Source organism: Pipra filicauda, unplaced genomic scaffold (assembly GCF_003945595.2).
Source record: "Pipra filicauda isolate LSUMZ 115617 unplaced genomic scaffold, ASM394559v2 scaffold12_size5214236_pilon, whole genome shotgun sequence".
Taxonomy (NCBI): domain Eukaryota; kingdom Metazoa; phylum Chordata; class Aves; order Passeriformes; family Pipridae; genus Pipra; species Pipra filicauda.
This window is the reverse complement of record NW_024103763.1, coordinates 1,956,915-1,971,338: the sequence shown is the minus strand read 5'-3', so window position 1 is coordinate 1,971,338 and position 14,424 is coordinate 1,956,915. Positions and strand designations below refer to the sequence as shown.

Genomic DNA, 14,424 nt, shown 5'->3' with positions numbered 1-14,424 from the left:
GTTATTTGAGAAACCAGGAAAGGATATTTTTATACTAAAGGAAATCCCAGTGAAAACTGGTGAGGGGAGAAAGGAGGGGGAATGGGGAGGAAGAGATAGGTTATTTAGTTGGTTGTTGTCTAAAATCATTCTAGAAAGGATAGAGGGTGCTCAGTGTAGAGGAACATGGATCTTTTGGTAGATGGGTAAGAATTTACAGTGTCAGACTATTAGTGGAAAACAACTGAGTGGAGCATTAAAGGCAATTCCAAGTCCTTCATATTTTAGGGGGGGGGGAAGCAGAAGAAACATTTTTATAATCTAATTTCTTTGGGAGTTTCATAGTGGCCAGATAGTTGGAGAGGAAAACCATCATGCACTTCTGCAGCTCTGGAAAAGATCTAAGATAATAGGTTATAGACATCAAAAGCTCCATGCAAGCTCAGCATGAGTTGAAGTTTAATTTTTCTTAACCTCAGTTGCAAGACCAGGAGGGTTTTTGTTATTTTATGTTTGAATTATGTTTGAATAGCCTCATGGCTATTTTGCTGACACTGTAAAAATAAAGGTTAAATAACAGCACTTTCAAAATAGTGAGCAACTCAGCTAATTTCCTGATGAACCACAGTATTTTAGCCCTCAGTACTTCCTTGGCTGTACTTTTGCTTCTAGGTGAGTAAAGTGTGTATTTTAGACAATTTCTATTCTAGATGGAAAAATGAAGTAGTAGCTTTCCAGTAGGGAGTTAAGGTTGTTGCAGTCTGTTGCATATTTTGTAAAGCTGGCATATGGGGAGAATCATGTAGACTTAGAAATTAATTTATATTTTACTGCAAATAATTTCATGATGAAATTATTTTTTTCTTTTTTGATTACTCTATGAATGTCCTACTGGGATTGGCCTTTTCAAGTTAAATCACTATTTAGACTTATTAGCTACACTTTTTGAAAATGTGTATTGACTGTGAGCAGTCAGTTCTTAACATTTAATTTAATTTTTAAAATTCCAAAGTTATCTGTCAAATATTATTGGCCTCTTTTTTTCTGTTGACTAATAGACTACAGGCTAATTAGGAAGAAGACTTTTTGCAACGTCAAATAGCAAATAAACAAGGTATTCTAGAAAACTGACATTTTCTTCCTATCTGATCTTCAAGAACTTTCTTAACATCACTATATATATAAGAAAAGTGAAGCAACAATTACATCGCTTGGCTTGGTAAACTTGTCTTTTCTCACATTTTAGCCAATACACTATTAGCTAATACAAGATAATACTAACTAATATCATTATACATGTTTCTTCTTGTTCATTTCAAATCCCAGTCAGTAATTCACCCCCAGCTAGGGCATGTACTGTCTGACATCTAGCATAATGGTCTAACATTCTGAAAGAGTAGCAAAGCACAGCAGGAGAATAAGTAAATTGATACAGAAGCTGTTTGGAAGGATGCACAAAATTGTATCAGTAGTCAAAGTTGCCAAGAGCTTGTATTGTTTACTTTCACAGTTTTCTTGCACAACTAGCTAATCTGAATAATCAGGGGTGTCATGGTTTGAGATAGCCTCAACATCCAATTCCCTAGCTCCATTCCCCCTCTCACATCTCAACCTAATGTGAGATGGGTTTTTCCAGACAAAACACACCAGACTCAAAGTGGGGAAAAGGGAATATATTACAATGACTGTACAAATAAATATCATATCACATTATACACATGATCACAAACTATCTCTACCATGACATATGTATTTACAATGGATCAGATCTCTTATCCCCTTAAAAGTCCAGGAGGGAAAGAAGGACAGATCCCTTCCAGTCACAGCAGCATCTTCTAAGGCAGCAGGTTTCTTCTTCTCATGCATGCAGCAGCTGATAGCTGGCTTTTCTGCCAGCATCCACGAGGGAGGTATTCAAGCTCCCCCGGCCCCATCGCCTCACAACCGAGGGGTCTTCCGTGGTCTTCGTAACCCCAGACAAGGTCGTATCACCACGTCATATCACGAAGACACAGGGGGGTCTTCGTGACGGTCTGGTATCTCTTGCAGAGGCTGCCACCGTGGCAGCAGTGCAAGGGGGGAAAGCCAAGGTCGCCCCCCCCACATTCCATCTGGCCGTCCCGGTCCAGCTGCGGGACGCTCCGAGCTTCTCAGCTCCTCTCTCTCCGTGCTGCATGTCTAAAACTGCTCTCCAAAATAGGAGTCCATGTCCCTCTTCTCCAAGAGGGATCTCAAGGGAGTTTTGGGGGAGTGTGGTACAGTCTTACCCCCAAGAACTCTGTAGCTCTCAGTTGCTGGCTCTCCTTTCCTCAGCTCTCCTTCCAGGAGTCCTTTCTCTGGTGCTGCATGTTGCTGCTCCTTCAGTTCAGGTTCTTATCTCTGGCTCTCTGCCACCGTTTCTCTGGTCAGTGTCGGCTGCTGCTCTGCGCCCATGGAGAAAACATCTCCCGGCATAACTACAGGCACCTAGCCCAGCTTTATGCTGTTCCAGGTCCCTGCAGCCCCCCAGCCAGGGGCTGGGAGGGGGCCAGAGGCCCCAAGGGGCTCAGAGCCCCTACCTCGTGGCTCTACAACATGGCCACCTCTCCTACAACAACCAAACTACAACTCTTCTTTTCCGGTCTGGTTGTGATATGTTTACATTTCTGCAGGAGCGCCCATTGGGCAGAACTTCAAAACTTCCAGGGGTTTCCACCCCTTGGGGTCTACCACTTCTCTTAGCCTCTGGGGAAAACAAGGTTCAAACCACTACAAGGGGAAACTACCATTCCCTCAACCCCTTAGTTCTTATTATAAATAGCAGATACTATGTTAAAAATACCATTTCTAGTCACGTTCAATTCCCTTCCTCCTGTAGAACAAATGGCACAAGCTTTGACCGTGTTTTGGAGACTTTGCGCTCCATAAGTTGCTGTCAGCTTTCTCCTCTAACCTCAGGTGTGTGCTACCTATGACTGCACCCCTCCCTGTATCAACCACTCCATGTGCAATGCATAGCTGAGATTAGACTTTGGTCTCCAGTTTTATGGAAGGAATTTTAAAGAGTGACTCAGACACACGAGAGTTAACGAATGCTCTGACTGAAGAAGTTATTTTCTAAAATTCCCACCCTCCATTTCTTTCCATGTTAAACATGCCTGCTCCATCGACCTTCAAAAGTACATGTTCACATCTGACTCCACTGTCCCTTTGAGTAAGACTCATAATCCCCTCATCTCCTTTGCCAAGCCTTTAAAAAATAGTGAAAAATCCTATGCACTGTTAGCAAAAGACATATTTGTCTAAAACTGCTTTGAAAAATCATGAGCTGTATTGCAAAACTTAACAAGATGAGAAAACTGCAAAGACAAGTCCACTAGTAGTATTTTTATTCTATTCCCATTAAAAGATCTGTTTCTGTAGTCTTTACTACCATTGATTTGGTTGAATATTGCCTATAAAACCTGTGCCAAGAACTTTCATTCTGTAATGTCTGTCTCATATATAGTATTCATGTACCTGAGAAGCAAAGTAACATTCAATTACCCAACCAAACCTAATTATCAGCACCAGTCATTTATTTTATTTCCCAAACACTACCAGAATTCATACATGCTATATTAGTTTCTGCTTGATAACATACACTCCTTCATCAGCTTAATTACTTCAGAGAGAATATGCTTTCATTTCTTTCAAGTGGAGAAAGCCACAATACATGCTCAAGGTCATTTTGTATGTTTGTTTCTTTTAAATCTTCTTAAGAGCTAAGTCAGCTTGGGTTTGATTACTTCAGGAAAGTTCTCTGTAAACAGAGTACTATTTATATCAAAATATGGTGAAATTCAGAAAAAAACCCTAATCTGTCTGTTTGAGACAGAAAAGGAAGAATTTGCTCTTACACAACTAAACCTGACCATTTGAAGTGCCTGCTCCAAGTCAGAAGGGGCCGACGATTGGTTCAAAACTAATCTGGCTGCTTCTTGGCTGGGGCTGAATCACCAGCAGTGCCACAGCACGCTGTGAGGGGAGCAGTGGCTTTCCCCTCCCTCCTGACCATCCCAGCTCTGCTCTGCATGAGGGCAGGGCTCCCTCCTGCCACAATAGCTTTGCTTTCCCTGCATGGCAGCAAGTCCACCCACCCAAGTCCTGCCCAAAACAGCCTGGATGTATGGAGTTGATCAGAGCCTTTCCTGCCCTTGCCTCTGAGGAGCATCGGCAGCTCTGGCCTAGCAGGACCAGTTCTCAGATGAGGGGTATAAATCCAAACTAAGCCAACTGTCCAGGAAGGCAGAAGTACCCACATTTAACTGATTTTTTTTCCTTGTTTGGAGTATCTACCATTACCTTTTTTTCCTCTATTGGTTTTAGTTTGCATTTATAAAAAAGGTTAATGGTAAATAAGATGCTTTAATAGCATCCAAAAATATGATATCTGTGTTTAATCATAACCAATGCTAGTTAATGTATAAATTGGATTTTATATTCATAACTCGGTGTTAAATACTCCCTGTAAAATTTAAGCATGCAAACACAGAATTCAGTCTAAAATGGAGTATTTTCACCACTATGCAGATAAATGGGTTCTCAATTTCTGTTTTAACTTGCAAGTGTCTTCACATTCAATTTTTCCTTGTTGATAAACATTTCAAAAAGCATCATGTTTGAAAACCTGTTCCATTATTGCTAAGTTGTAACAATCAATCACACTATGGGGCAGTAGGTAGTAGCATATCCTTCCAAAGCCTTGCTATAACTTTTCCTGCTGTATCCCATCAAATCTCATCTAGACAAATACCTCCGGTGAAATCCTAGCTCTCTTTCCTGACAACAGATGTCATCCTGCTGTTGAAGCACAGCTACACACCTTTGAAACAGTTTAAATTCCTATAGGGGCCTTGGCACCAAAAGCAGAACTATTATATATGAAGTGTTTAGCAAGTGGCCATTTATTTCCATGAATGATCTGTCCATGTTCAGCTGTGGTATCTAAGATTGGTATGCAGAGATATAAGATTGATTAAAAGGCTTTCTTTCATTTTATGGCAGGGATTCTCCTGGGGAAAAACAAAAACAAAAACAAAAACAAAAAGCCAAGTCAGAAAACCTTTCGTACTTACTTCGTCCACTTCTTCAGGTGTAAGTTCTTTTCTTTTATGAGGGTGGCCTGCACCAGGTCGAAATGCACCCATTGGGATGTTAATATTAGCCTGTGAGAAGGAAATTGAGATGCCTATAATGGTGACTGATAAATAAAGATACAGCTGGTAAATGGTAAAACTCAAAAAGATTGGGACAAGTGTATAGACACTTTTGTGGTTTCTGAGCACTTATGTCTTCAATGCATGCATCATCACACCACTCCTGTGGGAAAGACAAGTGCTTTCATCTCCATTTTAAAGGCAGAAAATGAAAAAACAAAGCTACCTAGAAAGCTTTTGAAATTCTGCATTTTAGACTAACGCTTCCTGATTTTATTGGATTTTAAATGAGTAGTAGACACCAAAGTGTCTTTAGGCACCTGGGTCTGCTTCTATTTGGTCAAGGTCAAACAGAAAGCGAGTGCTAAAAGCAACACTTAAGTGCAAATCACCCAAATCCTAATACCACCCAAATCACTGGACCATTCTCCCTTCCCCAGTGACACCAGTTTACACCACAATTAATCATAGGTAATTTGGAGGTAAAGCTTGCCCTGAATCAGCTTAAGCTGTGAGTGTTTAAAATGTGATTTTACCAACAAAATTTACCGAGGGTGTTACGAACTGCAAATGGCTGAACCAGCTCCAACACCGGGCAGACCACTAGTCCCCGGCTTTAGCAAACTCCCTCCAGAATGATGCTCACATAACTGCATCAATCTGATTTTTTGTCTGGAGCAGAAAGCCAGTAGCTATAACATAATTGGTGCTGATAAATAGATACCTTAAAAGTAAAGATTTTTGAGAAAAGAATGGCATGAAATACTGCTTAGGAAAGAGCAGCTGAAACGTATCCATTTCCTGGTATGACCCAGCCCAGATTATTTTAAAAGTCAAATGGCATGATCAACTAAATGCACAATCTATACCTAGTCTTATCTTGTGATCTCAGAAGAGAAGCTGCTCCTAGGAAATGTCATCAAAATATCATGACTCCCACTGGTAAAACCAGGGGGTGAATCAGTAATGTTACAGAGCAGAAATGGAGAACCTTCTAACAGTGAGCTGTGTTCTTGTAGTTCACCATCTGACTGATTTGCACTAAATGAAGATAAATAATCCCATCCTTCTGCCCAAAACATGGTCTTGCAGATCATGCCCCAGTTGGTCAACCACAGGAAAGCAGCCCACTGTTTCCAGTAACAACTGTTCTGACAGCTGTAATCAAATATCAAGTGAATTAAGAATCCACTTGCCAAGAAATAAGCACCTTTCCCTGTATTCTACTTACCTGTTTCCCATTATCGTATTTAGGCAAGGTGATGCTGTCATTTCAGTGGGGCTGCCAACTCTGCAGGGTCATATAGTTTATAGACAACTGGGTATTTGTTTCATAAAGCTTTCTCACTGAGCATTAGTTTAGATATTGTGAAACCTTTCACCTGCACTTTGTAACTTCCCAGGGGACAGAGCATTTTCAGCCTCACAGTTCTCAACCTATTATTTCATTTACAGGTAGAAAAAAAACAGCTTTGCTATTTTTAATTTCAAGCATCTCCTCCGCCGAGCTCTGGTACCTCCAGGCAGCTTCTTTTTTTGGAATGTGAAACTTCTCTGCACTTTACAGCTCGCATGGTCATACAAGTTTGCAGAGTTGAAACTTTAAGAGCTGTCTCCTTTTGGAGCTCATCCTCAACTTGGACATTCCTTCCCCTTGAAGTCAATCAAAGCAGAAGCCAGACTCCCCCGGCACACCACAGCCCTTGCATTTCCTACTGTGACTGACAGACCAACTGTGACTAAAAATGGTTCAGGAAACAAAAATGAACCACTAAGTCCCAGGCTGCTAATTAGATTAAATAAACCACCCTTTGGTCTGCTTCAGCACTTTCACAGTAATCTGTGTCACACAGAAGCAGTTTTTACTATTTTATCTGCAATAAGAGCACTCAAATAGGAGTTCGGGCAAGATGTACGCAGTTATGACGTATTAACTTGGAAAAATGAGCATCCTTTAAGACATAATTAAACACTGTCTGGGTCTGATAACACATACTATAAATTAAAATATTTCTAATATGAAATGAAAGCGTGACTTATTTCCAAGCCCTTCCTGACCAGAGGTACCAAGGTCCTAAGCTGTAAATTTCCCTGTTAATCCAATGCCAGTTCTGTCCCACAGCTGTATAATGGGTGGGCCAAATTCAGTACACCAGTGTAGCTCTGCAAGGACTGTGTTGTGCTGCAATCAGCACAAGTTTGCAGTTTTGTTTTCAAAATGCATTTCAAGGCTTTTGTCACCTGTCATCTGGGATGGAGATACGAACCTCAGGAATCTCTTCTTTGCCTGCTTCTCATCTAGTAAAGTGCTAAACAGGAAATTTTCTGTTCCAAACTCCTGAAATCCTGAATTATAATTGCTTTAGATAGACTTTCTAGGTGTGATTCTTATTTTTAACCATACTAATTAGGAAAACTATTGGGTTTGCCTCTTCCTTTGTTTTTGGAAAGTGCCTACCATATCCTGGATGTCATTGCAGTTTTTGTAATGAGTAGGTATGTGTACTTGTGTCCTCTACTGAGGTCTTTCTGAACAGACCAAAGGAAAAATATCTACAAGCATGAAATACAACATATATTGCTGCTTTGAATCAATTGAACTGATATTTAGAGATTTTTTTTGTTCTTCTTTCTGTTTAAGAGAGACAGGGTATTCATATTAGGATACAACTCATGCAGCCATGCATGAGTTGAGGATTGTAATGGATAAGTTCTTCACAGCATCACAGCCACTCCTACTGTCCAGATGGACGATTAAATAAGCTGGAAAGACACTTCAGTATAAATACTTTTAATTAAAAAAATAAGAAAGAAGGAGAGGAACTGCAGATAAAATTTAATGGAATTCAGAAAAAAACCCCAAAACCACCAGAAAAACCAGGAAACCCCCCCAGTCTTACTTCTGGGGAAAACAAAGAGTGGTATTTGAAGATAGAATAATTTTCAGCCAGAGCTGTACACAGCCTTTTACACACTGAGAGGGGGAGACGAGCAATTAATGTAACCAGGAATTAATAGTACTTTGGTCCATTATTGCCCCAAACTTGGGAACCAGTTGCTGCCTTTAACTCTCACATGTCTATTTAGTGGCTTTTGGCAAGTGACGATTTTTGTGTAAATCTCGTACAGTCAGACAGAAGCCAGAGTACCATGAAATACTTCAGTTAGTAAGGTGCCATTATATTTCCATCACTGAAGCATGATTTATATTCTCCAGAGCATGTCATTCCTATTATAATAGCACACAATAACAAAGGATCATAATATATGAATCACAATGTATAAAAGTAATGTGACATTTTGAGTTCTTACAGTGCTCAAAATGTAATAGGCATCAATTCAAGTGCAAGTGTCTCTACTGGAGCCACAATGTTTAATAGCTATATTTTAAAGTTTGTGCTGTAGTTTTCCTCATGATTTAAATTACCTTTGCCAAAATTAAAGTTTCTTAAAACATTAAACTTAGTATTTAAACTTAATGCAGTTTTTAAATTAACAAGTTAGAAGCATTGTTTACAAGTCATCATAAAAATAAAAAGCAATCTATCACTACTTCTTTAAGAAAAAAGTAAACCAAATTCATTCCTTAAAAATGTTTGTATGTGCCTATGGAATTTAAACATAAAATGTAAATACTTTTGAGCTATAAAATATCTGTATTTTTTCATTAATCATACAAACATTTCTATAGTCAGGGTAAAAGAGGGATGAAAATTTGAACTGAGTGAAATCAAAATTCTGACAAAATGGCAAAATTCTGCTAACTTCAACTGAATTAGAGTACAGTAATTTGCATGTCTGTTTCAGTACAGTTGATGATGATAAAGAGAATCTGCATTTTTACAGTATCTTGCAACTTCAGCATGCAGCTTAGCCACTGGATAATTAATCTTGATACTCCAATCCATTGAATTAATATTATCTCAAGGAAATAGAGGACAGATCAGACTTTAGAAATTCCATTTTGTGTTTCTTATGTAAGGGAACCTGAACTTGTAAAATTTCATTGGAAATGCATTTTACAAAATACATGAAAATTCAGTAAGATTCTTCAGTTCAGGAAATATTTTGGCCTTTTGACAAGAATCATTGACAGCTTGAGCTAAATACATTTTTCATGATGCTACTTTGTGACGATGGGATAATTCTCCAGCTGTTTCTTTTACAAGTATGGAACAACCAATTCCATCCTTATAAGCATATACCATTTGAAGAGGCATGTGGTAGACAAGAATCTTTTAAATTAAAAGATAAACTTTTCTCTCATTTCACTCTAGCTTTTAAAAAAAAATGCTTCTTAAACAAATATTGGAAGTTGTGGGGGTTTTTTCCTAAAGGAATGCAGACATGAAAAACTGTACAGTACCTATGCCATCTTTTTAGCCTATAATTCTTCCAGCATTGCATTAACTTTGTGGAAAATCTAATAGCTGCAAGAATTATTTTTACTTATAGTGCTGATCAATTACACACATGTATCGCTGTGTTTTGCTTAGCTGATCCCCCAACAGGCATAACCTAACACTGGAAAGACTATGCACATAAGTGATCAATGAACCTACCTGATCCAGTTTTTTATGAACTCAGATCAAAAGATACTCTTCAGGTCACACTTTTCCACTATTTTCATATCTACTAAGCTTTTTACTTTAACAGAATAATCCCCAGTTAGCACATCTATGGTGCTTTGTCTGAGTAAAAATGCAGTTTGTAAAGCAATGGAGGTTGAGTTATTATTTTATTATATTAGAAACATAAATACTGTCTCTTACCTGAATGGCTTTGACATGTGACGCTGGCTGTTTTGACATTTTTAAGACAGAGGCTTATCCCTGCAAGCAAAATGGGAAAGTGTTACAGGCTCTGACATTCTGATAGCTAAGGGAGATAAGCTAGAACTTAACCCATGCTGCCTCTTGACAGGCATCCATTTCATCTGCCCATCTCCTGTTTCCATCTCACTTTCCAAGTTGCTTAGTTATTCCTTCTGAATATCAGAAGGAGACGGAACACCCGAGCTTCTCCAATTAATCTTTCATAGCCACAAATGAAGGTATCTCTTTCACGTTAAAAACAATAATGAGTAGAGATAAGGAATCTCTCAAACCTTAACAGCATTGTAAAATGAGTAAGAACTACAGGAAGCATTTGAGGATAAACAATGTATGATCATCTCTGTCACAGTATGTATGTGGGAATTACTAAAACTTTCAGCTTAAGCCTTCTTTCAAATAAAGTATAACTTGCTAGAAAACATTTACAAATGCAGACATAACCATTTTCTGACTCTCAAATCCTTTAATGCCTGTAGACTGAAAATTATCAAGATGGTCAAACTGAAAAGTTTTCTTTGACAATTGCTAGTGCGCAAAGTGGCCTGTCTTCAAAGTTTTAGATCCTACAGATTCACAAATTTTCTTTAGCAATAAGATAAAAAATAACAGATTTTTCCATACACTTTTATGCAGGTGGAGAAATATGGACTGTTACACTATTACTATACAATAACAAAAGGAGATACACTGAAGTAAAAAGCAATAACTTTTATTAGCAGAATATTTGAAACATCATCTCAGCCTTTTATTCTTTCACTGAGAACTAAGATTTTAACTGGACTAGACCTTTATTAAAGTTTGGTTATTTAAGCATTATAATACAAAGTAAGATAGCAATACTAAAAGCTGAGAAATTAATTAATCAGAAAACTCATTGATCGCAACCAAATTACATCATTTTTTCATACTATATTTAACCTGAGACAGGAAGGGAAGTAATGAGAATAGTGATAAATGACGTAGGAGAGATAGTAGAAACATACTGAGAAATTAAAAGTGTCAAAGACTTGGTTACTCCAAAGAGTATAAATGTCGTGTGAGGCAGTATCAAAAAAAAATATAGATAGGTTGGCTTCAACTTGGAATCTCAGCCTTAAATTGTATCACTGGGGTAGCATGGAAGACTTGCTCTTGCATATTCTCACATCAGCTTTAAATATGTGTATGATGCTGAGAAGAATTAAATGTAAAAACGACCTGCCATTAGAGGTCTCCCTCTGGTCACATTCCCAGATGCAAAGAGCGCCGTCCAAGCCAATACGGTGTTCAGTTAGAGGGTGTCATCTTCATAAATGGCTTTGGGTTGAAATTGCTTTGACTGAACTAATAAATCAGAAAAAATCCCATTGTGCAAAATAAAAACAGCACTGTTTTTATCTTAGTCACTCTTCCAGTGAGTTTTAGATTGTGGTTTTACGTACACAATCTTAAAATCAGAGGTAGTTTTTAAAACTTCAGAATTCACTTTATGGATGCAATCTTGGTCACTAAAGTTCGTGACAAAATTCGAGCAGATTTCAAAAACACAAAAGAATTTACTACACTCTGTCTCCTTCCTTTTTAAAAATCTTTACTATGCATAGAAGTAACTGTTCTGTTAACCAGTGACTGTATTCCAAAAGAAACACTGAGCAATCCCCCAGTTTATTGAGAAGATAGGACTCATAATACAGAAACCTTAATTAATTTTTCTTATCATCCTCTCCTCTTTCTAATCAAAATGGCAAATGGAAACAAAAGTACAGAAAAATGACATAAAACATTTTAAACCAAAGTGGATCTAATTCCCAACCACTGTCACAAAGGAATTCAAGCTAAGATATATTTCTTCATCTGGAATACCTGTGCATTGCAAAAAACATTGATACGCAGCTCTTGGGTCACCTAGAGATCAACAGGAAGGATTTGCACTGAATCTCAGCTTTAAAACAAGCACAGTGTCAGTGCTCCTCAGCGAGGTGCTCTGGGTTCACAAGCAGTCAGCGTTCAAAATTACTGCAATCAGACACCGGTTCCTAAAGAGGGATGCATGATACAATTGTGTAGGACTGCTTTTGGAGGAGGTGATTTTCCTACCAGATCCTGCTGTCCTCATTACCACCAGAGAAATCAGGACAACAGCAAACTACTGAGTAAAAATAGATCAACTTCTCTGGTTCTTTCCCCTTCTCTACCTTCCCTGAGTTTCCTTACAGAGTGATACTGACCATCAGTCACAGGAAAATAAACCTTATGTTTTTTAACAGCAGCTGTTACAGAAATGATTATTTAATTTTTATAAATTCCTTTGTTCTTTTGCCACGTGTCTCAGAGAGAGAGTCAAGAGTGCTGCACTGATTGTCTTAAGTTATTCCTGGCATTCTGATCAGCTCTGCAAACTTGAAAAAAAATCCCGCTTCACCCTCATTTCCACAGCCGGATTTCACATGTAAGCAGGCAGAGAAACGCAGACACATGGAGCCTGTATTCCCCGGTGTCTTTTTGGCCTCCCCACACCTTACCTTTTACCTTTTATGGGCTGCATGCTGAGCCAAACTTAGAAAGCAATGGCAACGTTGGTTCAGTCTGGAGCTGGGTAACGCTAGGCTTCCCTTGCAAATTCCCTTGCTTCACAGTGAAAGTACTTGAGCAGAATTACTTGTAAAATACAGGACTATTACAGTGAAATAAATCAGTGTTTTGAAGCGAGACTTTGTAAAACAAAGGACCTATCTTCTGTCTCTCTGCTAAAAATAATTTCTGACAGGGCTGCAGCAAGATAATAAGCTGACTTGTTCAATTTGCTTTAAATACGATGAGATATCATAATGCCATCTTTTGTAATCCACACAAGAGATGTACAGTAACACACAGACAACAGAAAGAGCCCTCCCCCTGCCCCAGCTGGAAGCTGTCCTCTCCCCCCATCGCACGCACAGCATCAAGCACTACGGGTATTTTGGACACAGAACTGCAGTGTATTATCTTATTAAAAGGCTTTGACAGGAACTACACTACTGTGAGACCCAGCGAGTACAATGAAATAAGAGAAACCCCAAGTTCACAGCTTTCAGCCTCTTACACAAAAACTTACTACATGCTCTAGGCAGATGTGGTCACATTTTCTGTAATACATACATAATAATCTCTGCTATAGTTACCTGTTAAGCTTACAGTGAAAGAAACTACTCTTACCATCCAAACCCCCATGTAATATTTCACTAACAAACACAGAGAAAACAATAACCATCTACCTATGTAATACAGTGTTCAATCTTATACACATTTACACTTCTTATGAGTCACTAGGTATTTAAGTGACTTTCTATTTTAAATCTTTAAAGATCCCCACAGACTAAGAAGCAATAGCAATCTGCTATCATATTCAGAATATGCTGATACGCTGCACGAGACATTAAAATAAGTAGAAACATACAACTATTGTAGTCAACTCACAGCAGTTACAAAAGAGTTTTCATAAGGGTCTTCCAAGTTTTTAATTGACCCCTTCAATATTAGCTTACTTATTTACTTATATAAGAAAAGTTCCAAACCGTCAAGTGAGTATGCACACCTTCTTTTGATGCTGAAAGAGGTACCTTCTTCCACCAGCTGAGGTATTGACTGTGACCCTTTTAATGTGTCTGAAATAGCTCCGATGCTTTCAGCCTGGACGGCACTCAGAGCTGCTCCAGGCTGGAGTGGGACTCAGCAGAGAAGCAAAGTGTAAAAGGGAATTCCTGTCATAGCTTCCAGTTGTTCTTCCTAAATATAGAGTTTGATTCACTCTGTAACTTGGTCCCCTCTGACACTTGACCATGGTAAAACCAGGGCTCAACTGTCAAGTAGGAGGTGTTGAAGGAGCACACCTTTGGGTCCTTTTCCTGCCCTCCCTCTCCCTGTCATTCTGGGCTTTTCCCAAGTGCCGGGCATACAGTGGCAGTAGGTAACGCATAACTCCTCCCAGGGCATTTGGGGCAGCATGTGCCTCCCTGCTGCCACACCGGGGAAGGAAATAATTATGGAGACATAATTATGAAGAACTCAACTCAGAGGAACTGTCTAGGGGAGGTGAATGACACACCAACGTGACTGTATTGCTGCCGCCTTGGGAGCAAACTGGTACAGCAGCTGCCCTGGGGTCTCAGCACAGCCTTCCTCTGCGCAGGACAGTCATGGGGGGGAGGAAGGCTTCTGAGTGTACAAGGCCATAGTGGCCAGCTGCTGAGCTTCTGGGCATGGGGATGAAGAAAAGGTAAAGGAAGAACGTGTGTGTGTGTGTGTGAGTGAGTTGCTATAGCTCATGAGGGAACTGAAACATTATTACAGTCATGCTCATGTGGCTGGAGGGCTGTCTTCAGTGAAGGTTACTGATGGAGATCTGTCACAGTAAGTTGTGCGTGGGGTATATCCTCATGTTTCCAATCGCAGAAGTGCAGACTCCTGTTCATTGT

At 39.2% G+C, this 14,424-nt stretch overlaps 1 protein-coding gene across 1 annotated transcript in view; it reads right to left on the bottom strand.

The window, feature by feature from the left end:
* The window catches only part of SMPX (small muscle protein X-linked), a 53,499-nt gene that overhangs the window by 28,145 nt on the left and 10,930 nt on the right, over positions 1-14,424 (bottom strand). Inside the window, exons 2-3 of the mRNA XM_039377904.1 lie at positions 9,929-9,988; positions 5,076-5,165 (exon numbers count right to left, since the gene is read on the bottom strand). Of these exons, the coding sequence (XP_039233838.1) occupies positions 5,076-5,165; positions 9,929-9,967 (129 nt within the window). The 5' untranslated portion in view covers positions 9,968-9,988. The remainder of the gene's footprint in view (positions 1-5,075; positions 5,166-9,928; positions 9,989-14,424) is intronic.